General features: G+C 41.6%; 1 protein-coding gene across 5 annotated transcripts in view; it reads left to right on the top strand.

The window, feature by feature from the left end:
• TSNARE1 (t-SNARE domain containing 1) overlaps positions 1 to 27,293 on the top strand; it is a 461,846-nt gene that overhangs the window by 145,218 nt on the left and 289,335 nt on the right. For all 5 annotated transcript variants that reach the window (XM_062568440.1, XM_062568439.1, XM_062568445.1 and 2 more), the window contains 2 exons: positions 12,038 to 12,115; positions 19,809 to 19,878. In XM_062568440.1, the coding sequence (XP_062424424.1) occupies positions 12,038 to 12,115; positions 19,809 to 19,878 (148 nt within the window). The remainder of the gene's footprint in view (positions 1 to 12,037; positions 12,116 to 19,808; positions 19,879 to 27,293) is intronic.

Below are 27,293 nucleotides of genomic sequence, written 5' to 3'. Positions count from 1 at the left end.
AAGAGCAAAATGCCAGAGCAGTGGCCTCGCTTCTGTCTTTGGCACCGTCCCCACATTCGGAAATAACTTCCCAAAAGTCAAAGAGATGCAAGTGTAAGGGAAGGGCAAGGTCAGAATGGCTTTCCTGCATTTAATACCACAACTGCAAATGACTGCTCCAGCCCTGAAACTTATTTTTGTGATCCTCGAAGATTTTCGAAGAGACTGAAGGATTAGCTCCTGTGGAGGTTGTTGTCTCCAGAAATTTTGCCCTGGGTTCTAGGAACCAAAACATTTCAAGATGTATTTTGTTTTTCATGACTTTGCTATATCTTGCGCATGCACTTCTGTCTGCAGGGGCAGTGATTCTGATACTCAATGAGGCTATGTAAATAATTATTTACTTTTTATTTTTTCCCCTAATGGCTGATATATATGTTTTGAAGTTGTCCCAAAAAATTAAAAAGGAAGAGTTGCACTGATTTTAATATTTTGAGTAACTTAAACCATTTTATCTAGCTTTCTAGTTCTTTTTGGGGGAGACGTTAAATTTGGACAAATTTTTAGATTGCAGAATATTTTGACACACACAAAAAAAACAACAAATCAAAACATTTCACTTTGAAAACTTGAAATGGAAAGCTTCTACTATTGTAAAGGGAGGAGGGGGAAATTACAGCTGAAACCAACTTACTGAGCTTGGCATTTGTATCTGTTGACCTAAAACAGAATGCTTTAGCTAATAAACCAGTTGTCTAAAAAATTTCATCCAGCCTTTTCTTCATCAGTTTCCTGTCACTTCCACTTTCTCATACTCATCAGTATCTCAATGCTGCTGAATTTTTTTTAGGCAAATACTTCAATTCATGTCTCAGTTTTATTTTGGAAAAAAGGGAGAAAGTCTGTCTTCAAGTATATAATGGAGTCATTTCAATTAAGATGAAGATCCAAATCTGGGCTTACAGATATTTAATGAGTCATGCTGAGAATGATAAAGTGAGAGAAATTCTGCTGAATTAAACAGCAAAAAGGCCAGCTTGTGTCTTGTAGTAGAATGGATACTCTTGTTTTTAGGAAGATGCAAAGGGCAAGAAAATAAGCTCTAATAAACTCGTAACACTCATGCAGTTGTTTTTATGTTTCTGTTTTTCTGTTTTCTTTTCTTTTTTTTCTTCTTCTTTTTTTTTTTTTTTTTGGTGAGAGTCGAGGTGTAAAGTTCCTTGTCCGAATCACATTGCACATTGAGTAACTCGATTTCTTCCATAGCTTCACATAAACTTCTGATGAGCTTCTCTCCCCTCCTCCTTTTTGATGGAGGAAGGTTATTTTGTTCTGCATGATTTAGAATCATAGAATCACAGAATCAGTAAAGTTGGAAGGGACCTCTGGAGATCATCTAGTCAAACCTGCCTGCTCAAGCAGGGTCACCTAGAGCATGGTAGATGGGGTTGCATCCAGGTGGGCCTTGAAGATCTCCAGAGAAGGAGACTCCACAACCTCTCTGGGCAACCTGTCCCAGGGCTCCATCACTCTCACAGGGAAGAAATTCCCCCTCACGGTCAGGCGGAACTTCCTGTGCTTCAATTTCTGCCCATTGCCTCTTGTCCTGTCACATGAGACAACTGAAAAGAGTTTGTCCCCGTCCCCTTGACACCCTCCCTTCAGGTCCTTCTACACATTGATAAGATCCCCCCCTCAGTCTTCTCCAGGCCAAAGAGGTTGCCTTGTTGATTAGCAGGTCTGTAAGATTACACCTGAGATTGCCTTTGAAATAGTAAAGTGCTTTCTTTTTTTTTCTTACTGAACACTAGTAGTAAGGTGGTGTTCTCCTCAATCTGCTGCTGTCTCTGTTGCTAATAACTTTCTCAGGGTCAGAGAACTAAAAATCTGGTGAATATGAATCCCTGTGACAGACAGCTACACCTCTATCTTTTGGAATAGTCTTTCTTTTCCAGCAAATAATTACTCCCAGCAGCATAAACGTAAGAAGAAATAAGACATTTTATGACCATTGCTACAACTTCTGTTGACTACATGAAGGTCCCATCAGCTGAGGAGGACTGGGTCTGCATACAGCTTACATGAGAAACATCCCGAGAGACTTCCCAAGATGGTGAGGGTGACGATGCTATTTCCTCTTCCTCCCTGAACGATGAAATGTCTCTGTGGGTTTTATGATTTCTTCCAGAAGAGCTGGTCCCATGGGCCAGGTAGTTTCTATTACAGCTACTCTTGGGCAAACAGATTAATTTCCCTCCCTCCAATCTGTAAATATTGGCATATTCTATGCATAAGTAATCAGTATGGGTTTCTTACTTAAAAGTGTAAGTAAAGACTACCAAGAAATGACAAAGTATTGCAGTTTTTCATTCCTTTTGAGGATTCCTAAAAAGTTACCTTGCTCCTTTTTTTGCTGGTGGATTGAAGTTCTCCAAAAGAGGAGAGCACATCACTTCGTACCTTTGTTGCAAACTCGTTTTTTATGGTACTGTTCAAACCCTAGCAATGCTGTCCATCTGCAAAATGCTTGTATTTCCTGTAAATAGAGGCTGGCTATCGTATTCTTTGGTCTCTGTTTCACGTTGCATCCGTTTTGTCTCTGTTCCAGTAACTGCTGTCATCCTAGAGCTCACTTCATCTCTCTGGGGTTTATAAAATCTCTTCACACAGCTTTCTATGAAGCTGTAGGAGCTTACCAGGAATGCTGTGTTTCCATACTGCAGATGATACTTAGCTGAGGCACTGGGCAATTTTTCTTCTACGCCCTTGAGACTGAGATAATCTGAGTTGTTGAAGTGCCTCAGCTTTCCAGTCCTGTCCAATAAAAGAGATGATAAAGAAGGAGATGAGAAACAAGCTTCTTCTACAGCAGAGCTTGTTCAGCCTTACACTGGAACAAGTGCTCCATGGTCAAGCCTAAAATGAGCTTGCACCCCAACCGGGGTCTGGAATTGCATCCTGCAGCACCATCTCTCCTTGCAGAGCTCTCCCACACTTGCTTGTCCTCCTCCAACCAATTTTAAGGGTGCTGACAGCACTTGGCAGGTGGTGGTGCAGCTGCAGGCTCTTGCTTTCTCCAAGTCTTCTCCGCAGCCTTGCACCTGCTGGAGGGCCAGGAAAAGAGAGTTTTATTCCATTCCATTCCTGTGTCTGGAGCTGTGAGAGAGCTCTCCTTTCTCCCACGCTGTTGTTCATCTCAAGTTGACTGTCACCCCTGCCCAGGCGTACTTGCTTGTCACAGGCATTATCTTTCCCGTTGGAGCAGTGACTCATCCGAAGGCTGGAAGCCCTCAACTGCGATGGTAGTGAGAGTAATATCTCATGAATTATGCATAATCTGCTGGGATCACACGTTCTCATTCATTTTTATTACTGACTTTTTATCCAGTACTCTTTCTTTTCACTATTTTCTTTTTCCTAATCAAGTTTGCATTTTCAAACTTTGTTTAAAGCATCCCTAATTTAGAATGTGGGGGTAAAAAAAAACAGGTGGATGTTTCTCGTTGGAAACCATCTTTTCCGGTGAGGTAATGCTTTTAATGGTGTCTCTCTTTCAACCTCTTGGCTGATTCTTCTGATATCACTTCCTTTCATCACATGGACTTAATCAGACCCCCCCCCCAACACACACACACAAATAGCATCTTCATTTTATCATTAATAATCAAGATCGTACTAAAGGATATTTTCTAAGGCAATTAGTGCTGAGTGCAGTAATAAAACCAAAAGAGAGACTGATTAAGAGCTAATTTAAAAATAAAAGCACAATTTAGTAATAAAGCTCCAAATAATGACATTTTACAAATATTTAGATTCTTCATTTTTTTATGTGGCTCTTTGCATGTTATGTTTCCTGCAGCTTGGGCAATGAGTGTAAAATCAATCCTTTTCACTGTTTTTTATTCCATTCCTTTGCATTTTCGTATACTGTTTGTGCTGGGGTCTGTGTTTGCATTAGCATGGTACTACAGAGTGTCCTGGGAATATAGCAGTGCCTCCACTAAGATTTTATTTATATACCCATACCACATCATTGCTAAAAAAAAATCATTTTAAGTTGCTTTTTTTTTACGCTACTTGAGTGTCCTTTTAAAAATGCAGGCGGGCAGTGCCGTAATGCGTACTTGTGCTCTGTCCCTGGAGCATGAAGAAGGGAACATGATTAGACTCTCCATGTTGGAAAGCAGGAAGCAATGGGATTTGATAGGGAAATTTTGAAAATGAATTGCTATTTTCCAGTACGCTGATTTATTCCGAACAAAAAGGGATTGTCATTTTAACTCTCTCATAATCGACTGCTAGCAAAAATGATGCAAAATGCTTTTTGGATTTTTTTAAAAGCTCCTTAACTGCATCTGGGTAATACATCACAATTATGCTAAACCTTTAGCGTTTGTCTCCTCATTGATTAAAATGGAGGAAAATTCTTAATTATAAAACTGTTCATCCAGAAGCCAAATTCTACACTCCACCAGAATTAGCAGCCTCTTAATCCGTTCCACAATTCTACCCTGTACTTATTTTTGATAAATATTTTCTTAAGATTTGAAGCCTATTTTACATTTGGAAAAGGTATGCAGGAAGCCATCATGGAAAATCAACAATATCTCTTTAATGCTTCTGTCTGGGCAAGAGCACCTCTATAAACAGGTATCCCTCTGGGGAGACTTTCTGTTGTTCTGCTTACTATTTATTTTATTAATTTTGTCGAGATGTGAGGAGGGAAAAACAAAAATGAGAATCCCACCAAGTCATTTCCCATGGGCTGCCAAGCTGCCATGACCTTCAAATCGCTCTTAGCCATCATCCTCCTGCCATGGAGTGATAGGCTTTTTATTCCAGTAATGGTCTCATGAGTTTTTGACGTTTCCTTCTACTAAATCAACAAGAACTACCATTTTCTTGTTGTAGAAATTATAAGACAGCAAAGGTTTTGTTGATGTTGTTTGGTTTTTGTTTTTGTTTTTGTTTTTTTGCATAGTTGCCTGTAGGAGGAAAACAGACTTTCCAGCAGCAATATTGTGTAATCTAGATGCAGAAACTCTTTGCTTTTCTGCTACAAGACACAATATGCTTTCTAGCATCTTTAACAAGCTTTAGAAGAAAAAAATTGAAAGCCACAAACCGTAATGTGCTATCAGAGGGAACCTGATGTATTTCTACTGTCCTTGTAAAAACAGGGAAATTGTTAAGTGAAAATATAGTAAACTTTGCTGGTTAGTTGGGCTGCTCCTTTGTTGGGTTTTGGTTGAACCTCATGTCTCTTAAAATCCAGGACTTTCTGCCTGCTTCCTTGTCGGGTAGCGTGGACCCAAGGATGAGCCATACGACCTCGCTTCCCTTGTGCGAGCAGAAGGCGGACCGCGGTCCTCCAGCTGCGTGATGGGGCTTCAGGGGTTGTTTTTGTTGTCAGTGCAGTGAGGACGGTGCAGACCTACCCTGTGGGACGTGAGAGTAAAGCTGAAGGTCCTCTCGAGCAGGCTGCCTGGATGTGAGCTAATACGCTGGCGCTGCCTGCGGTCGTGGGCTCCTAAGCATGAAGGGTGAGAGGTGGAGGTGACAACAGAGGTAGCACCCAGGACGGGTTGCTGCTTCCCTCTTCAGCAGCTGTTTATTAGCATGTGTGCTAAAGATGGAAACAAAAGAGAATAACAACAACTTAATTAGAAATAATGCGAAGCAAATCTGATTGAATCTTGGTTTCACTCTAAAAAAGATACTAATATTTGCTTTTAGTCGTGAGCTGCTTCTTGTGGATTTGCATTTCTGTGGCTGAGGAGTTTGGTTTAGCTGGCTAGGCAGTGGCACTGATGCTGTCTTAATTCTGTGTCTTCTTTAATTTCTGAGGTCGACTTTCACTGCAGGTTGATGCTCTCCATTTAACTTCTCATGTTTTATATAAGGGACCCTTCGCCATTCCCTTGTGTTGCCTCCTGTGTCACCAAAGCACTGAGAAAAAGCTTCTTTTTTGGACACCTGATAAGCTGCTGAGTTTGGCTCTCAGTGCCTCAAACTGTTTAACCTGTATGTGAGGTTTTGTTTGGATAGCTCTTTCCTGGGCCTCTTTGCGCTTTTCCTAGGTGTAAGCTCTCTATTTTGTTATTCCTTTCACAGAACTGTAATGCACGTGTGTTTATAGCTCATTTTTCCTAGGATCTTCTAAGAAAGCACTTGCTGTGCTCCAGTTAATTCTACCAGGAACGCTTGTACGGGGGCACTGGATGTTGTGGTTTACTTCTCTAGGAAAAGGTGGCAACTAAAGCCCAAATCTCGTAGGCTTTAGAAAGGTTAAGCTATTGACGCTCGTTATTTCCCTGGGGAGGGGGAATGCATCCCTAGGTGTGACTGTGACAAAGCTTTTCCTTTTATCACTTATTTCATTTCTTTCTTTAAGGAAAGGAGCCTTGTCCAAACATGCTTTTGGTCGATCCTTTCTACACTAGTATTTGCTGAACCTTTTTTTTTTTCTGGCCGATTTCAACACAGGAGCAAAGATCCTGAGGGTAAATGAGGTTCCTGCAGCTTATGTGAAAGCAGGAGCAAGGCTAAAGACCAAAATAGTGTCCCTGCTGCGGGAGAGGCTTGGAGATGAAGCACAGTATCAGACACCGAAGCATCCACTGACTTATAAGTATGTGGGGCAGAAAACTTATCTGAGCAGGTGTGTGTGTTTGTGCCTGTGCATTCATTATTTCTTGCTTGTGTAGTCGTGTTTTTTGTAAAATTTTCTCTCTATCCTCCCCATGATTAGTCCCTTCTTTTTTTTTTCCTTTGTATCTTCTTCCACCTCTTCATTTTTACTTCCACTATCATGGAGAAGCTAAAAATAAAGAAATTAGTGTAGTATTTTGCACCAAAGTGAGTCTCTCACTCTTGGATCAACACCTAGGAATCAATCTTTTCCTCTCTCATGAGTTCTATGTCCTAGTGCCAGAGGCATGTCTTGGAGCAGACCATGGTCTGCAAGAGGGAGTTATTCTCTTAACTAGCTGATGTTGATGCCACAAAGTCTTCAAAGAGTGTTGCAAAAGGTGAGTCATGGACAGGTCCTAGCTTCCCCCTTGAGGATATTGCTCCTTGACTGAGGTGTGGATGGGTAGAGAATCTCCAGGCAAAAACCAGGCGCATGATCTGGCCCGTGTTCCTGACATGCCTGGAAAGTGCCAGTCTGCTGGGATGCACTTTGGGTTGGATCCTGATTTTTGCAGAGCGCTTTATTGTTCTCGTGAGCTTCATTTCCATCCTAGTCAGATTTACCTCCAGCTGCTCATTCTTAGAGCTGTGCGGTTCTCACGCAGACACTAAGCAAAATTTGGCCTTTTGGTTCCTCAGTATGGTTTCCAGAGCCTAAAGTTAAGAGAACCAGATGCGTGAAATTGGTGACTATCCTTTACAGGACACAGAGACAGGCAGGATAGTAGCTCAGTGGTATGTTGCACTAACAATTTTGAGGTCTCAAGTTGCTTTATTAGAGCCATATAAGAATTGTAAGTAGAAAGAGCAAATGCTTCTCCTGTTTTATTCCCCCTTTTCCCTTTTATTGGAGTTACTGTAATTACTGCCTTTTTCTCTGAAGCCTTTGAGATATTTAGGGTTTGCTACAGCTATGGAGGCAATCGACTACACTATGCTTCATAAAAGCTATTAGGAGCTTCAAATTAGTGTGAAATTAATAATAGGCAAGAAGTATTAACGCAGGGAACCAGGGCAGTTTCCATCAAAAGTAAGCATAGGATGTTCCTTTAGATACTTTTGCCGTATGTATTGCCTCAGACCTGGAGCTGTTCCCTTCAGATGTTAATTAAATCCGAATTGGTAGGGACAAGACCCTAGAAACCTGCTCAGTCATCACATCTGGCTTGTCTTAAAAAGGAGCCAAAAGATCTTTCCGCTTGCCAGCTTGCACAGGTTTCTGTTTCTCCTGCAACTACTGTTGTCCGTAGTAGTCAGAGTGATTTCCGCAGCACCGGCCAGCCCGGAGGATCCCGGCGTGCATCAGCACCTGCCCGCGCAAATCACAAAAGAACTCGCAAAATATCCCAAATGCCAGCGTTATCTGCCACTGCTTTAGCATTTGCAGTGACTGTATCAGTTCATGGCCATTCTCTAGTGGGTACCGTTGATAGCTGAGGAGGTTGGTTTGTCCTGTACCTCACCAAGGGGATTCTGCTGGGAAGGGAGTGGGGAGAAGAACTGGAAACATAAAAGTGTTTTGGGCGATGTCCAATTAAGGAAGTGGAGGAGAACCGATTTGCATGCATGTTTCAGTAGAGTTGCTGCTGCAAACTCGTTGCTGCCTTCAGGATCCACAGCATAATTAAAATTCACCTGCTCCCAGCTGCGACGCTGAACTCGAGTCGCAGTGGGGCATGCAAAATATATGCGGAGTATCGTCAGCCTCACGTTTCTTCTTGGGGAAACATAATATTTTATCACTCGCTTTATGAAGTCAAAGACATTTCATTTTTTATTAGACACAACTGGATTTCACATTCGCTTTTTCTCTTTCACAGTCCTGGTATGTCTGAGGAGCAGACTCTTCACTCGGCTTGGCAGTACAGATGCTTTTTGTTTTGCTTTCCGCTGCTGTTTTTAAATTGTCCTGCTTGTCTGCTTGAACCGCTGAATCCTCCATGAGTAGTTAAAACCTCTCTGCTTGAGGTAGGGAAGCTCTAAATTGGAGCAGTGGTTTAAAACAACATCCATGCTTCTATTTTTTTCCCTTAAAAAAAAAATTGGAAGCAAAAGAAAACTAGAACTGTCAGCATGCTCTAACATGAGATAAAAGTCCTTCGGCAGCATGGGAAATTGTAAACCAGATTGCATGCAGTTTTATCAGATGAGCATCGCATTTTCTGGGTAATTGTTTGGAAATGCTGGGCAAAGGTTGCATCTACCTGCATTTTTTTCATTGAATTTGCACTTGTTTGAGGCCTGGGGGGTGACATGGCTTTTTCTGATTTATGAGATTTTGAGATTTATGGATTGAGACTGTAAGCCTTCAAGGGGGAGTTCATCATCTCACAGGCCTCCTGCATCTCGCTAAAATAAGCATCACCATGCTGAGGCTTAAAAAGAGCTTCCATGTTTTTAGAGTACGACCCTCACACATTTCCCTTCCCTATTTTGCCCCTTTTCCTCTATAAAACTATGGGAAAGAGTGGCAAATTGAGCTGCCTGTGGCCACCCGGAAGAGGTTGGATAAATCCACCTCTCCCAAATTAGCATCTGAATTGCTGGACAGTTTTTCGCTTATGGTCCAGCTCTGGAGACCAAACGTGGCACAACATTTCTTTCCCTTGGCATTGCATGGATGCTGCGATGCAGGTGTGTGCTGTCCCTGCAGTGAAATCAGCCTTTCTCCTGGCTTTTGCAATATTTGGGATCCTTTATATCTGCTTTCTGGGTTATTGGGCGTTTTAGATGACTCTTCAGAGGTTCCCATTGGATGCTGTAGGGAGTGTCGCTATATGAGAGCCTTCCGAGCGCTGTAGTTCTTGTTATTTGGGGATTTTATTAAAATAGTGTCTCTCTCTGGGTGCTTATAATGAAGGGCTCATCCGACTTTCTAACTCTGATCAGTTTGATTGCATCGCGGCTCGTCTGAGGCTTGATTCAGCGAGGTGTGTAAATGTGTCTGGACACGAGATCACCGGGCCAGGCCAAAGGTCCATCAAGACCAATTCAGTATTTCTAACATTGATGGATGTTTAAGGAAAGGAGAGGGGAAAACAAACAAACAAACAAACAACAAACTCCTCCCCACTGATTTAATGAAAGTTAGATCATGTTAGTCTCAAGTGAAATTCCTGGGGGATGTTTAAGCACCGGCTGATTTCTTGTTTTATGTAGTCCCATATAGAGAGCGAAAGAAAGGAGTGTCTGGGACAGCTGATTTAGGAGGAACTGTGGGAAGAGAAGATGGGGAAAATCGCTAACAAAGAGACCCTGGGTGCATTTAATGCCCTGGCTTTGACTCTGGCCATGCTTATGATCCAGGACCATGCGTATGCCTGGATTGGAGCTGGATTTTCTCAGGTGAATGTTCCTGCGAGTGAGATCAGCTCCACTGAGCAATATTTCCCTGGGAGAAGCGGTGGAATATTCATCCGTGATGCCACTGGGACGTGGGACTTACCGTAAAGCTCTGGAGACGCTTCCTCACCACAAATGTGAGCAGTGCCTCACGGAAAGGTTTTCTTTTTGCTCAATATTCATGTTTTTCTCCTTGCTCCATCGCTGACTTTCTGCTTTTCCAAAAGCAGGTTAGGAGCATGATATTTAACAGCTTAGGGCAATCTGATTAGGGGAGGCAGAATATGTTGCAGTTACAGTCCACTGACCTGAAAATATAAATCATGGCTTCTGTTAGAAATTCTGTAGTGGTTCAGCTCAAAGGAGCAGATTGCTAATAATAGTGACTGCTTAAATGTGCTGTCATATGTCAGGTGGACAAGCCAAAGTTCTCGTTAGACCAGCTTCTGGGAAACCTGAAAGAGCAGGCACAGGTTGAGGAGGGAGAATGTGGTTAAACTGTGGGGAAAAAAACACTACAAAACAATTGCCATAAAGCTGTGAAGCTGATGCTAAAGACATGAGTGACAATTGTTATGATTCTCTGATGATTATTGGCAGCCAAAAACCCAACCCTTGTTTAAAGTTTACTTAAGCAGAGTGACCTACACAAGAATAGTAGCCCCGTCGAACCTCCTGTCTCTCCTTCTCTGGGAACGATGAAGCTGTGGAGCAGCTTTGAATGATTTAATATTAGGAAATGATAATAAAAAGAAGAAAATGCAGGCGTCTGCCTCCCATGAATGTTCTCCTTGTTGGGCAGATTTGGGTGCCCTGGACAGAGGGGTAGCTGGCTCACAGCTGACCACAGGGAACACCTACGATCTTTGACGTCTTCACTGTTCCAATGGCCCTGATGCAGATGTTTGCCTGTCCCAGGCAAGTTGCATTATCAGACACTACATAGGGCTACCTACTTCAGCTAAACTTCTGGAGTGAGGAAGAGCCTATATCAATGAATTAATGGCTAACACACTTTTTAATGGAAGAGAACATGCAAGAGTGTTGTTTCAGCAGTAGGTGCAAGTTTCTGGATGCTAATTTGCATCTGTTTGGGATGTGATGCTCACGTTTCATGTATGTCTGTCCCCTTTGATGGCCTCTTGAACTGGGAGATGTGTGACTCCAGTGTCACACACAATAGCTTAAATCTCAGCTGTTGACTGAGGCTTCTCTTATATCTTTGAGCAACTCTTTCTGAAAGAAGCAGCTGAGTAAGGGGGCATTTTTACACATGTGCAGAAATCAGATCTTTGTGGCAAAACCTTTCTGACATTCAACTCATGTTTATGTACTACCCTGAACATGATCTGACTTCTAGCCTAGCCTCAACCTGTCTTTTTTACATCCTTTCTTCAGCTAGGTAGGAAATGTTTCAAAAGAATGAGCTGTAAGGTGGCTGTGGTGCACAGCAGCTTTGGGAGAGGTTAGGGTTCTCCATCAGTTCCCTTCTTGCTGCAGCAATGCTGCAAGTGATAAGCTGTGTGGGACTTTTCAAAGCCATGTGGTGCAACTGGAGGCTTTGTTCTTCTTAAAGACTGGCAGGGAGATCCTTTAGATTTGTTCATTTTAGTGCAGGGACCAGCAAGTTTCCATTTCTCCCTGTTTTCCAGTCCCTACTGAGATCTCTGTGGGCAGAGCAAATATTATTTCTATAAGAATTTTGCTTTCCAGGGAAAAATCCGTGTTCTTTGCTCCATGCCCATGTTACTCACTGGTGTTTTCTAGTGTCTGCTAGGACTGTGATGAGATGGTGTTTTCAGGGAGGTGCAGGCTGGCTTTGCCCTCTCTCTGAGCTGACTGTGAGAGCCCATAGTTGTTATTGCAACAACCTGTGTATGTTATAACATCTAATCTTTATGCGACAGTTCTGCCATAAGTGTTCTCTGCTGGGCATCTCCCTTCGGAAGCTGTGAGTTGAGCCCCGTTCAAAGCGATAGGTGGTCTTAATTATTGACGTATCTTCTTCCTTTTGTCTTTGCAGCCACCCAGATTGATCCCAATGAACTACAGGAACTTTTTCAGGAAACTTCAGCCAATGTCTTCCGAATTAACTCCAATGGTGCGTATAATGAAGGGTTTCCTACTCAGTTGTGTGGTGTTCTGCTGATGACTCGTGTGCATGTACATGATATATGGCAAGTCCTGTTGTCAAGGAGCAAATATTAATACACTTTTTTTTTTCTTTTTCTTCCTGCAGCACATGTACAATACACAGTTCTTTATAAGATGTAAAAATATTCCACCATATGTTGCATTAAACAGGCACAGATATATTTCAGTCCTTTCTGAGACCACATCGTTTTCTATTTTTAGTTGTATCATCTGTTACAATAGGGAGTTAGAAATCAGAAAGGTGGAACAAGCCAGACTTGTTTTCTAATGTGTTGCAGTGCTACCATGTTTGGAACCTGTCATATAAGCTTGCAAAACATCTGTCTCCCTTATAAAAACATCAACACCAAAACTTTTGTATTATTCTTCACTCCGTAGATTGAATGGAGATGCTGTTCCTGCCTATGCCTCCTTGAATAATGGAGATGCAGAGTGCTCTCTGCCTTTGGAGATGTGCTCTGAATCTTCAGCTTTGCTGGACTGAGCTGGAGGGCTGTATTTTGCAGACAGATAAAGACTAGCATTGCTGAATGGTAGTTAATGCAATGGTATCCCAATTCTAAAATACACTGTTGCCAAACAAGAATCTATATTATGAGGTCCTGACATTACCTCAATGGACTTTGAAATTGCTTCTGAATGGCCTGGCTAACTTCTTTCTATGGTTTATTCTGTATCTATGGGCCTTGGGAAGGGATTGGGCAAAAAAGAGGGCTGGGATTGATGTAAAGGAAGAGTTTTAGTGCCTTCTTGCTTTCATAATCACTCCCCCAAGCATAATGCAAAGTCATCTCTCAGAGGAAGGGCTTGAGTCCCACAGCAAGATACCTTCAGTGGGAAGCTAGGGAGACAGAGGAGTCAAAGCTGTCTCCCTCCATTGCTCTCCAGTGCTTTGTGGGAATATCAGGGAAGTTTTAGGATCCACTGCTTCTGGAATGATGGCAGCTTGTGCCACATTAGCATGGTCCAATGGTAGCAGATATATTGACTCAGGTTCACCATCACGCTAATATGGTACATGGCTTTGGTCACTGCACTCTGTATCAGGTGTCTGTTTGCATGTGAAAGCTTGGCTAGGGGAGCTTTAAGCTCCTCCTGCCAGTTGCTGTCTGATGATGAGAATGAGTGCCAGGGAGTGAAAACCCTGTGTGTTTGTCCAGTGCCAGCAGCACTCGGCATGGAAAATAATTTCAGCAAGAAGGATAATGAAGTTGCTATAAGGATGGGAACAAGACTTCAAAAATGTAGTCTTCCACTGTCTACAGGATTTTTTGCGTGCTACAGAGCTGTTCTGTCTACATCTGCCAAGCAAATACAAGCACCGTTTTTTTCTATGACCACATTAGATCGGTAGGTTCAAGTTTACTTTTGGCAATCATCAGCTTGAGTTAGAGCTCCTGCAGCATAGGTATACCTCACCCAAGCATGTGAACCTCATTACTACTCTCCACGATCCCACAAGGTGAAGGTGAGGGCCTTAAATGAGGCCCTAGATAGGCTTCATGAAGATATTCAAGTGCCCAACTTGCTGTAAAATCAGAAGGAAAATACTTCTTTGCGTCTTCTTTTCAGTCTAGGGATGAAATAATCTCATGTAGCAGGCAAGGATAAGGGCTATCTGGTTATAAAGCAATTTTGCAGGAAAAGACCTGGGTTACTGGTCAGCAGCAAGGTAAACATGAGTTAGGGAGATCTTTTCTGCACCTATGTAGAGAAGGTGGAGCCAGACTCCCTTCAGACATGAATAGTGGAAAGACGAGAGCCAATGGGCATAAACTGGGAACTCCAACTCAATATGTGGAAAACATTTGACCATGAAGGTGGTCAGACTTTACAACTCTATGCTAGAAAAGGAGAGGCTAGACCGGGAGAGGCTGTGCGACCTTTATCCTTCAAGACGTTCAGAACTGGACAAAGCCTTGAGCAACTTACCCTCGTTGGACCTACTTTGACTAAGAGGTTGGACTATAGAACTCCAGAAGTTCCCCCCAACCTAAGTGAAGTCTGTGATTCTTCACTAGTTTCTCAGAGTCTGTCACTGCACAAAGAAGATGATTCTGAACTGGTCAAAATCAAAATAGGGAATAGACATTTCTTTTTCCTTTTTTTGTTATTTTTAAGAGAGTAATTGATGCATTACACAAATGGTTGTTCAAAACACTCATTTATTGGCTTTGGGCAAATGACTTGGATACCACAAGTTTGACAACCTCCTTGCCAGGAAAGAAGCTGAGAAGTTCAGTCATAGAAAGTCATCTTTACGTTGCTGGTAATATTTGCCCGTTGGCGTACTGGAGAGTTGTGATGGGATGAATGATGCTTGGGGTGAAGAAAGTGTTGCAGAAAGTGAAGAAGCTCTTTGAGAAAACTCCAAAGCCGTGACCTAGACTGGTGGCTTCTGTGGATGCTTGAACCTCTTAGATGTGATTGCCAGTACTCAGATTTGCCTGTAGATGGAGGCATGACTTGTCCTGAAACACACAGAAGTACCAGAATTAACACTGATTTTGCTTGCTTTAGCCCTCATAGTGGTACCCTAACAAACAGGGGTGTTCTAGGCTTTTGGTATTATATATGAACCCAGGGTAGAGTGAAGTTTTGCAAGCTGCTTGTAAGTCTGTGTGTATTAGTACTTAAGTTAGCTGGGTTAATATTGACTTGATGAGCCTCAGATAAGCCTCTGCTTGTTGTGGTGGAGTTTAACCTGAGAAACCCTTTAGATGAGCAGGGTATCATTTTTGAAATGCTGTGATCCAATTTCTGTTTTTATTCTTCTTTGTGCAATAATGCAAATTCGGTTAGTTCTAGACCAATTTTTGATGACCTTTGTTTCTCTTCTTGAGCAGGGAGTGTGTTTTCTGTTAGAGTTACCTATACTGAGTTCTCTCTGAAGCAGGTAATGATGGTGCCTACACTTAAACTATTTTGTAAAATTAGAGAGGGTACGGAGAAGAGCTATCACAGCTATCTGAAGTCTGCAAATCAGACTTTAAAATGCATGCCACAGAGACTTCTGTTTTAGACGTCTGGGAGGACTTGGTCATGGTCCATAAATACCTCTGTGGAAAGAAAAACATCAAATAGATGGCATAGGGCTGGTTAATCTAACATTCTCACACGTAACGAGATCAGGAGGTAGGAGCCGAAGCTAGACAAATTCAGTCTTTCTGTATGAGGATAACTGCCCATTAGAAGTACTTACTGATGGGATGTGATGGATTTGGTGTTACTGGGAACGCTTAAATCAAGATTTGGATGGCTTTTTATAAGATGTCCTTCTACAGTCTGCGGCCTTGTTGTACGAGTGATGGGATGAAATTTTATGCTGGGAAATCAGATTGGGTAATCAGAAGTGCTGTCTCTGGCCTTTAAAATCTATGAATCTATGAATTTATAATGCTTTTAAAAATGCTTTTAGGTTGAAGAAATGTCCATAAGATACTGTACTGTTGTTGATCTGTTCACCACCCATATTATTTTTTGACTGCTAAAGTCAATTTGATTCACTGAGCTTGTGGGTGGCTTTTTTATAGCAGTCTTCCCCCAAAATATGAACAGCTTTGCCCAGGAAGGAGATGCTGAATGTAGTGCTAAGATTCTGCAAATCTAGTACCTATTGGGTAAGGGAGCTTGTAGGGCTATAAAATGGGAGAAGGTGCCCGTGAACCTATCTGCCTCGTACAGCTCTGCCTTATGGTCTCTTCAGTAAATCCTGCAAACTCAATCGCAGAGCATGTTGCAGAAGTCAATGCTACCGGTGTGGTGATGGAGCAGGAAGTAGAGCTTCTATGTTTCAGATGCTCATCAGGTGACACTGTACTGCTCTTGCACTGGGCATGGGGTGCTTCACGTCCTTCAGCGATGCAGTAAATTGAATCACCGGTCCCCGTTCCCTTCTCTTCTTGCCTCACCTCGACCTCTTTGGAGATTACCAGGCTCCTTATTGCTTTTGGAGACTGAACTGTGGAGGTGAAATGCTCTACTCACCTTCAAGATCCTGAGGATGTCGTGACCTCACCCCTACCAGGCCCCTGTTGTTTGAACTCCCAAATTGCGGGGCTGTGGGCAGTCTCAGTTATCTTTTTTTTCTATCCTTGGGGAAAAGGTGTCTCAAATGAAAACAAGAAGTCAACTTTCTACTGGGATTTTAAAGCATCGTTGACTTTTATTGAGTAGTACTGCAGAAGTAATAAAGGTTGCACACTTTGTCCCTCTTTGCTTTCCTTCCTCTTTTGGCAGAAGTCTGAGCCTTTGGGGTGATTTAAATTCTTTTATAGCAGTTTAGGACTTACTTACCTTCTAAACAAGGAGGATCTTTGCACTTTGGAGCTGACCTTGGCTGATCGTGAACATAAATGCCTCCTGCTCCATTTTTCTGCTGTGAGAATGAGGATCTTTCCCACATGTTGAATAAAAACCTTAGTGACTGGTTCTTTGTATGTGCTAGTGGATTACTCTCCAGCCAGGTCGTGAGCTGAGAGCCTTTTTTTAACCCTATCACTTATGGAAGTACAAAAGGATACAAGGAGGTCTTTTCTGTTCTTTGCATCTGCTTTCTTTCTGTCTAATTCTTTGAGGACTGTCCCTGTTGAACACAGGGAAGTTTGTCTGATAAGAGTTTGGCTTGTGGGAGTTTTGGGAGTTTTTGTTTAGTTTTCTGTTTATTTGGGTTTTTTTTTACAAGGGAGAAAAAAGTAAACCCAAGCACTGGCTGAATTTTTCTGATTGATGGCTTTTTTTTTTTTTAACACCTAGTTTTATGAAGATTTTGCCTTCTCTTTCAGAGTATGGCTTTTAGATGCCTCAGTAAATGCCTTATAAATAAGTAAAATAAATAGCCCTTGTAAAAACAGTTGGTTTCGTGCATCATACAGAGCTGATCACTGGAGGATATACTGGAATAATCAGACATATTCTGGCCAAATGGAGAACCTGAGTGCTCTAATAGGTCTCTTCTATCTCTAATTTCTTTTATTTGCTCATTAATGACTCCATATGACAGGTTGATGCCATGGGCAGTCCCATTACTTTGATCTCAGGGGCTGAGCTAAGGATTTTTCATCATCCAGTAGGTGTGATAAAGTCACTGTTGGCATCTTGAGATTATTTCTCATCTCTATTGATTATAAGGATTGCTGCACCATAGAAGATGAGTGATGCCAGACTCTCAGTTTATGTAAATCAGTGCAGTTCCAACAGCATACTTCTGCTGAATGTACTTGCTCCTGGAAGATTACCCTATCACCTTCAAATATTATGCATACAAGGCTTTTTAAGTGACATATCTGTGTTGTAACACTGGCCTCTCAGCATCTCTTCAGCACAGCTGGATGTGTTGCTACTATGTGAAAGTTACTGCTCAGACCATTAGAACTAGTATGTGGTCTGTTGAGAGGGATTTTTTTCCCCATACTTTTCACAGAAATCATGCTGATTTTGCCAGTCTTCTTGGCCAATCCCAAAATATAGGAGAGCTCAGTCACCCTGAAGTCCAGAAGCCCTGGGTTTGAGTTTCAGTCTGCTGTTTCACATGTGAGATTCATGTCAAATGCCAGCGTTTTGGCTGTCCCAGAATGTGTGTCTGATCTTTATATAAGAATGTCAACACTGAGTTTGAATTAGAATATTAGATACAATTTTAGAATAGGACTTAATCTTGAGTCATCTCCTCCCCTGACTAATGAACTCTTTGCTCTACTTTTACATTCCTGCTGCAGGTCCTTGTTGGATTTGTCCTAGTGTGAAATGGTGCATGTTTGAAGTCTTGAGCAGTTTTGTGCGATAAGAAAGCCTCTTCCAATGCCGTTTTACTCCAAAGCATGCAGTAGCAAAAGGTCTGTCCTCTTACTGCGAAGAAGTGGCTGCATATCCGATCTCTGTCTTTCATCAAGCTCTTGTGTCCACTTGCAGGGAGACGTTGGCAAACCTTCACTTTGAACTGTCTTGTTTTGCAGCTTAGTTTAGGAAGGTCTCTGGATGCTATCGCTGCTTCCTTGAGTTGCGTGTGTGAGAACTAGTGCATCCTCAAAAACACAGTATCCACACAAGTGCTGTCTCTATCTTGACTTGCTCTCCATTCTCTGAGCAAGCACCAGGCTCTGCAGTGCATGGAAAGGTTAATCGGTCCCAAAGTATTTTTAGAAGATACTGAGTTTCGCCTTTGAAATTGCATTAGAGATTGATTTGTTAAGATTGCAACATGGGAAGAGAGGGAATTATAATATCTGTGAGATCTCTGCAAGATAAATGTGGTGCACATAGAGAAGCAAATGGATATTAGTGAAAACTCTCAATTTATTCTTTAAACCACTGTGCATCCAGCAAAGGATAATCATTATTAGCTTAATTGTAGATAGTTCATTGAAGCTTTATCTTAGCGAGTTGCCAAATGCTGCACTGAAATCTACTACCGTGATCTAGCACAAGGCAGAAAATATATAGTGGTTTTCAAGCTTTTTTTGAATATTCATGTTGTCCAGGCACATAATCAAATTTTATGTGTTTGATAACTTTTGCTGTCAGCCCAGAGAAGCCCAAAAGAGAAGAGCAGATTCGATTTTGTCTGTCAATGGAAAAATAGTAAAGTGACTTGTTTGAAGTTGCAGACTGAATTGAAGACTGCAGAGTCATTAAAATAAAGGATTTCTTAAACTTTCAGTAAAATAATTAAGCTATGTCACTAATCTGTTCTTTCTTCTTCCTTAAATATTGAAGCATGACTGGTAATGGGTTATGAGTTTTTATAACTGGAAGTGTCCTGGGAAAATCCCAAATGTAAATAATGAGAATGTCATTTATTTAGAATCTTTCATTGTGAAAGATTGTGAAATGCTTTGCATAATTGATATGTAAAGTGCAAAAGTATTAACCTTCTATTAATTTGAGAGTGAAGTTGAGACAGTGAACATTTAAAGGTGTAAAAAGGGTAGATTTATGATATAGCATAAAGAATAGCCAGCAGAAGGGCCAAATCACACTTCTGATTTACAAGATCCCCACTGTTAGCTTTTTAAACTGCTGCACTGATTCTGCTGAAATCTGAAGTCATTGTGTATTGCAAACAAAACGTGTTTCCAGCTTCCAGCTACGTTAGTAGATCACTTAGAGTAGCGTGTTCCCCTGTCCTGATGCAAAAGCACGAGCAAGCTCTTTGGTTCGACCACACGGAGCAAGCTCTTTGGTTCGACCACACGAGGCAGTCACGGCAGAGCACCCCATTTGCATATCTAAGCCAAAACCTAGGAAAGGACCAAAGCCTTGAACAACACTGCACGAAAATATGAGAATGGAAGGTAGGGTTCAGCCTCTTAATTGCTATTCTGAGCAATTAATGGTGGTTTTATGCAATTTCTTGCCTCTTCACTGATGGCACGCTACCAGAGGTGCTTCTCGCAAAGGTCCACGGGTCCCAAGAGATGAGTTTCCTGCCATTTCCCGCTCCTCCTAGAGCTGCCCTGATCTCCTAGCCCAAAGCACAACTACCTCTAGCCCCGGGAATTTTGTGCAGTTGCTGTAACATTAAGAGCTAGAAACACTACTTAACTGTGTTATTTTGAAATAAAGTGAAATTAAAAAAAAATACATATTTTTCTCTGAACAAGTATACTACTTCATATCTTTTCTTTCTCTCTTGTTGACAGTGACCTCCCTGGAAAGAAGCCTTAGATCTCTGGGGACCTCAAATGATACTCAAGAGCTGCAGGATGGACTGTGAGTCTGTTTTGAATTGCTGCAGGTCTCTCTTTATCCCAGCCTTTTCATTTTCTCCTCGTCTATCCTCAGTCCTTCTTCTGTCTTTCTTACAGCTGGACATCTTTTTATCAGACTAACTTCATTTTCTTCCTTTTTTGTCCGTGGTTAATGATGGTAGGACAGGTATTGATCATATAAAGTTTTGCCTGTGCTGGTTTCAAGTGGCAGAGAAAGGTAGGTAGATAACAGAAAATGATGGCCCACAATGAAAGAGGGATTTTTGTGGATGTGTATTTTTTTTTAATGTAAGGCCAGCCTTGGATGTTTGTGTAGCTTTTTCCTTTCTTTTTTTTCCCTCTTTACCAAAGACGGTGAATCTAAGAAGAGAAAAGAGAGAAGGAGCAAAAAGATAAAAGGCTATTTTATAGGTAGAGAACTGCGGGTTGTAGTGTTGAATCCTTCATCCCGGCGTCACAAGAAACAACACAGAGAAAACGAAAGTTTCACTTGCAATCGATACAGTTCATTAAACTCTCGTCTGGATATGTGTATACACAAACACGCACAGTTAGTTTTCATTGTACGCATGCTAATTAGAGAATTAAAATGGCTTTTTCCAAATGCAGCACAATTTATTAAAGCTGCTTCTCTTAATGTAGCCTGCATGCAAAAATCAGGTACTTAGGACTTGGTTCTGATTTTGTGTACATAACTGCAACTCCCACTGAGGTTGGACTGTGAATGGAAGGGAGAATATGATTTCTATTTCTTTTTAACATAATTCAGTCTGCTGAGTAGAAAGTCCCATGTTTCCTAGGAATTTGCCCTTCCTGGCCAAGATTTTCAAAATAAATATGCAAACCTGTTGCATTTAGCAAAGAAAAAAAGTGGTTTTGGACTTCGTAGATGTGCCTGGTGCATTTGACTGGCTTTTCTAGATGCAGTTTAGTCTCTCGGACTGGTTTGTGGTCTCCATCCTTCTCTCCCCAATCCATTGCATTCATCTGGGCGTCGGATCTGCTCCAGTTCCCATGTGCACTGCTTGGCAAACTTCAAGATTAAAAATAACAATAATAATAATAGTCAGAAGATTTGGAACTAAATTTAGGAGGTTGGGGAGGATGTCAGAGTAAGAAGTCAGCCTGTGTAGATCAATATAATCAGGAAAAATGTTTACATGCACAGAATTATTTGCAGCATAAACCACCCTGGCTACTGCTGGAAATCCCTGACCCAGACAGGCCTTTTTATCACCCAGTGCAACTATTGTGCTTACATTTCTAAACTATTCTTTATTTTATTCAAGAATCAATTCCCTGGCTCTTCAGAGCATTTCAAAAACATGAGTAGATAATTTTCTTCTTTCCTGAGCAGTTATATAAATAGATGCATAATACAGTAATTGCAATAATTATTTTTGATCTTGGAATTATCATTAGTTGTCCAGATAGCTAAACATAACTTAATTTTTTAACTGTGCTTCTCTGCCCTCGTCATCAGCCCCTGAAGTCCTTCGGTTCTCTCCTTCTGCTCTCCTCGTTCAGCTCCTCTTCCAGCAGCAGGACTCTCCTGATTTTTCCCATTTGACTTGGTGCATCTTTAAGCCGAAGCATTGCAGGGTGTGAGGCAGAGGAAGACCAGCAGATGCTGACACTGGTGTGTCCTGTGCCGTGCCCCTCAATTCCACAGCCAAATATATGCAAACAGCCTTGAATGCTCTTCATACATCTCTGCCTGTCTCTCAGGAGAGCCGCACCAGTCAAATGCAGAACGCCCCAAATCATGAGAGCCAGCCGTGCTACCTACAGTGTGCTGTTGTTTGTGTTCAGGAACAGGCAGACTGTCAGCCCTTCAGGTGAGACCTCTGGGGCAGCGTTTTCTGCTTCTCCGGCTTGCAAATCATAGTTTAAACTCTTGTCCCTTTGCTACTTGACCCTTTTCCTTCAGAGGTTGATGCATGTTTCTCCTTGAACGTCCTTCAATTTGGAAGACGGTCAGGGAGCAATGAATGAACATTTGGTAGGTTTATAGCTTTGACTACTGAAAAATGATTGTGTTTGAGGATATCTAAATACTAAAACTGGAACATGTTCTGATTTCCAACATACTAGGTGACTATAACTCTGCCTAATGTGATGTTGTTAGGCTAGAAGCAGAGAATTTAGGAACAGGGATTCATGATGAGTAGGTAAGCAGTCCTGCCAGGCAGGACATTTAGCTACTGTAATCTGTACACTGCAAAAATATTTACTTACTTATCTGCAGAGTTTTTCCAAAACAAAACAACATAAAACAAAACAAAGTTGTCTGACTCTTTTTCCTATACATGCAAACTTTCCAAGTCCTGTGCAGAGTGCTTGTAAGGGCATCATGAGGAAGTTGATTCAGATGGAGGCAGATGACTTCTTGTCAGGTAAGGCTATTGCCCCCTCTGAAATACTGTCCCTCCCTTTGAGAACTGAACTGTTCAGAATAAGGACTGTATTTTTCGCAAGTGAATTTGGGATAGTTCATCAAAAGAGCAAATACAGAAAAAATGAGTACCAGCTATAATCAGGGTGAATATATTATGTATGCATAGAGCAGAGTGAATAATTGTGGTCCAAGCTCTGCATGGAGCTAGCTCAAGTACCTGGGGGCTATGTGCTTGGAGCTGGAAGTGCCAAAAAATTAAATGTAGATGCACGTAAGGAGCTCTAGATGGAGTCAGCTGAATGCAGCTAATTTGTATTAATTAGGAAACAAAGGAGGAACAAGAGGAAGGGGGATGCAGTAGATGTGGGGTGAAAAGCTAGGTCCAGTAGGCCAACGCTGCTGATAGCGTTCTCCAGTGATGCTTGACTAAAAACAGGTTGTGAAGGACTAATACTTGCCAGAAAGGCTACTGTTTTTTTTTTCCTCCTAACCTTTGATTTAATAATACAAGTTCCCAAGGAATTACTGTCCTTCCTTATCCACAAGATGATGCAGTTCCATAACTCCAGGTATTGAAGGTAGCAAGCTCTTAATTTAGGCAGCTACGGTTAGTTGCCCAGATAAATCACTATCTCCAAGAGGTAATGAAAGCCACTTTCTGTTCCTATTAGAGGAAGATATCCTCAAAAAAAGGAGGTTGAAAATGAAAATGTTTTTGTAACCTGGGCAATGCCCTCTGAAGAGTGTGATACACTTCCCCGTGAACTCTATCTTCCCATCTTTGTTAATTATGGACAAAGCACGTCATCACCTTTACCCAGCTGAATGCAGAGGCATGCAGACATCGCCTTTTCAAAGGAAATATGGTCATCTCAGGTTTCAAACAGTATTTTATGACTCTGGTGATACCTTGAAGCCACAGCACTGAGCTGTTAGTGGTAGGAAGGGTCTGTGATTCCCTTTTCATTTCCTGTGGAGGCTGGCTGGGCAGGACAGCTGCCTTTATTCTCCAAATCAGCCTTCCTGAATTGTGCACCCATGAAAGCTTGCGTCCTCGTTGCATGTGTAGCCTTAGCATAGCTTATACTAGGTGCAAGGAAGTCAATATTGTCAATATTGTACTGTGTTACAGTCATAGCTTAATAACCTTTTTTACGTGTGTCTGGATTGTGTCCCACATTTTTTATATCATGGTGGTTTTGGATCCTTTATCAGTCAATAGCAGGAGAATTTGTCTGTTAAGAGAAGGGTTGTGAGAAGCATATTGTAGAGGCTTTTAGCACTGAAGAGAATTTTGACTACGTCCATTCTGAAAAATGTGTTGGTTTCTCCTACTTTGAAGAAAAGCCCATGTTTTGGCTTCCACTTCCCTTCCCCCGTTGACATGATTTGAACATTTGTGTTTTGTAATAGAAGCTTTTTTTTTTCCCCCTTTTCTGCAATTGAGAGAGAGCCCGGCTCTACATCTGTACAGTGTGTGAAAATAAGCCTCTTTTTTCTTGTAGAAGTGGTGTGGCAATAATCAGTACTCTCTGTTGTAGCTCTCTCCCATTTCCCTGGAAAAAAACAGACATCCTGACACAGCAAGATCAGTGTAGGAGAACCCACAAGGACACAGATACTTCTGTATTCGAATCCTGGTTAAAGTGGTGCGCAGCAGAGAATTCCTAAGGCCATAACCTGGATGTCACGTATAAGCCGTAATAGCGAACAGATACCCGCGAAGTGGTCACTGTCTGCAGAACGCTGATGAGGTGCATGCTTTTTTGATGTATAATACTTTAATGATTTTATTAGGGCTATGCAGCAGAGCTGATTATGGTGCAGTAGTAAAAAGGAGCTTCAAAGTATTTTTCAGAACAGGAAGCTCTGCTCGAGATCTGATCTGCTCAGGGGTGAAACGAAGGCAATCGTCCTGTGAGAGAAGCAAAAAGTGCAGCTTTTGGATTGATGCTTGGGTCTGGCTTCTAACCAAACAGAAACCTCACAAGGCACTTTTTTTTTTTTTTTCCCCTGGGGTTGCAAACTGTGCCAAAATGCATGGATGGTTTGCCTTATTCTTTCCTATGATTACAAAAATATCTGTCTTCCTCACTTTAACCCAAGAAATATGCTGTGTCACCAGAAGAATTTTTTCAGGTGGGTAAAACCACTCCATCAGTTTAGTTTGCCATCAAGTGAGACCATTAAAGCTCACCATTAAGACATATATGGGATGCCCCATCTGGGATGCTCTCGGGAGGCAAAGCATCTCCATTCCATCTTGAAACCTGTCTGAACAACATGAGTCAATTAAGGAATGACAGTGAGTCTGCTTGGGCTCATCCCTTAGCTGATAGTCTGCTGTACTTGTAAAAGTGCTTTTGAAACACCTTGGCGTTCAGGATAGATGTGTTAAGTTTAAGATAAATTGGATCTGCCTGTGGCTCTTGTTTGACAAAGGCTGTTAGTGGTATCTTCATACCACTAGGATAAGACACCTGTAGATAGATGTCCACATGATTTCAGTCAGTGGTATCTACCGAGCTTTAGCTCACCCTAAAGTTGACTGCAAACTCTTGAGGCAATTGAGATACCCTACGTTAGGAGACACATCTGTAGGGTCAACAAGTTCAGCACAGGACTTGGACTCTCCATTCACTTCTGAAATAATAGCTGTAGGCCTGGTGGGACCCCTAGGACATCTCAAGGACATCTTATTGCCCTTTCAGTCAAATGAGAGCATTTCTACTGCTAGTTCTGCAGCCCTCAGGGTTACTGATTAAGGAAGGATTCAGATTCTTCCCACCAAACTGATACTAAAGCAAGAAGCATAGTAAACTTTGGCTTGATTGGGAGTTGTGGGGTAAATCTTACCTTAACTGGACTGAAATACCCTTTTGAGATGTTCAGCTTTCTGTACCTGTGCTCTAGGGAGGCTGGACAGTTGTTCTCACAGGAAGAGCTTCATCCTCTGGCTGGGGCAGGCAGGATGAATCAACACTCCTCAGCTTTTGTGAATTGTCTTAAAAGATTTTTTTTTCAGTTGCATTTTATCATTTCTGCATATTTTTTTTTTCTTTTCCTACCCTTAGCTTTGATAATTTGGTGGGATAGCTTGAAAAATAAATGATTTATATAAGCAGCTCCTGTTAAGATGGCTTTAATTCCTGTGGAATGCAGATTCATCTGCAGTAGGAAGAAGTTTTAAAGTCATAATTTACGGAAAGAAGATTTTTTAAAGTATATCAGACAGAGGCTTTTAAGTGTCAGCATGTTTAATTAAGGATAGGATTTAATAATATTTTATATGGTTTTGTTATTCTGCTTGTATAAGCTTAAAAAAAAAGATTTCCATAAATACTTTGAAACGTCGTTTTGATTCTGTTAATATGTTAAACCCTTCAAAGTAATACCTTCCCTGGTAAACTCAAAGCAGTTGGATTAACTTTATTTCTCCTCTATTTATCGCTTCTGGCATCAATTTCTGACATGAAAAACCTTCTAGATTTGGCAGTAAAAATGGATTGCCAGATTGTAACATTTGCATTTAACTGTATAATACACTTGCTTCATTAATAATTATATTTATGTGACAGATCTCACCCTTAAGATTCCCAGCGTAGCAGATGTGTGACATCTCTGTGATAAATTACGGAAGCTTGTGCTGAACTGCAGGACTCTGTGATAACGATAAATTCATCTGCTTTTGACCGCTTGGAGGGGTCCTTCACGTACCTGAGCAGTTCCTAATGATCACTACAGATCAATCTGTTAGAGAAGCGTTTCCCTTTTCAGTGTTTTCCTCTGAAATTGCTCTTGTCAGAGGTCAGAGATGGACAGAAAATAGGGCTGAAGCAACAGCTTCTTCCCACATCAAGATACGAGTCCTTGGAAATAGGCTGGGAATAGCGTCTGCAGTAACGTTCCCAGGTTTTTAGACCCAGATCTCAAGCACAGATGTGGGTAAAAGGCGAGCTGGCTGTCCTTTCTATTACTACTACCAGTGACTAGATGCTGTAAATATAAATCTTCCCCTATAACAACCCAACCACTCCTTTCGATGTTGTTCCCAATGTTAAAAATATATGCCCCCAGCTTGGACACCGAAAACATCTTTAAGCAAGCACTCTGGAGCAGGAACATTTGACCTGAGCAGAAACTTTGATTTTGCCATGTGTAAGAACTATACTCACGCTTGGTCTTCTTGTAAAATTATACCAAGATATTTGTTTGGGAAATGCAGAATTCACACTGATGATTTTTCATTTGTCCCCACATTCCCACTCCTGTTACTAGCCAAAATATTATCTTATTTTTACTTTTATGCCATTCTTGTGTATTAGAAATAAGAATATGGTTCTTTAAAGTGTTAAAGCCTGGCATTTTGAGTCAACAGGGCAAAATTCCGCCCCCCTCTAACAAAAAAACAAACCAACTTTAAACATTTTGCCTCTTTCCTCCCACGGAGTTAGGGATAGCAAAAAAAACAAGCTTGTTTTCTGCCAGCACAGCCTGCAGAAGGCAAATACATATATATTTTTTATCTGGGTTGAAATATCCACAGGCAAGAAGTTTATCATACAACATGAGATCCTAATTGGAGTGACTTGCCCCTGGATTTGTGAGCGCAGATTTTGCAAACTTTTTGAGTTCTAGGGGGTGGAAGATGCATGTTTACAGTAGGTTTTTCTGCCTGTACTTACCCATTCATCAATGCAGTTCATGTTGATTGACTAGAGGGACCTGTGGGATGAAGTTTGTTTAATAATTCATGTGCGTGTGTCCGGACCGTGCTGTTGTCAGGACCAAGCATCCATTCTGCAGTGGAGTCCTGCAGGGGCCTGACACGCTAATCCAAACATACTGATATTTAGTGAAATCCTTCCGTTGGATTTCATTTATTTGCTGAGACTTATGCTGGCCATAAAGCCAGGAGTGGCGTTGCGTCAGCTGGAATGACGTTTCTTCTGATCGGTGGCATTGGGTGGTACCTTCAGTAGTGGTTCTGCAGGCTATCCTTGTAAGCAATTGACATC

Source organism: Rhea pennata, chromosome 2, assembly GCF_028389875.1.
Source record: "Rhea pennata isolate bPtePen1 chromosome 2, bPtePen1.pri, whole genome shotgun sequence".
Lineage (NCBI taxonomy): Eukaryota > Metazoa > Chordata > Aves > Rheiformes > Rheidae > Rhea > Rhea pennata.
This window is presented reverse-complemented; position numbering and strand designations above follow the sequence as displayed.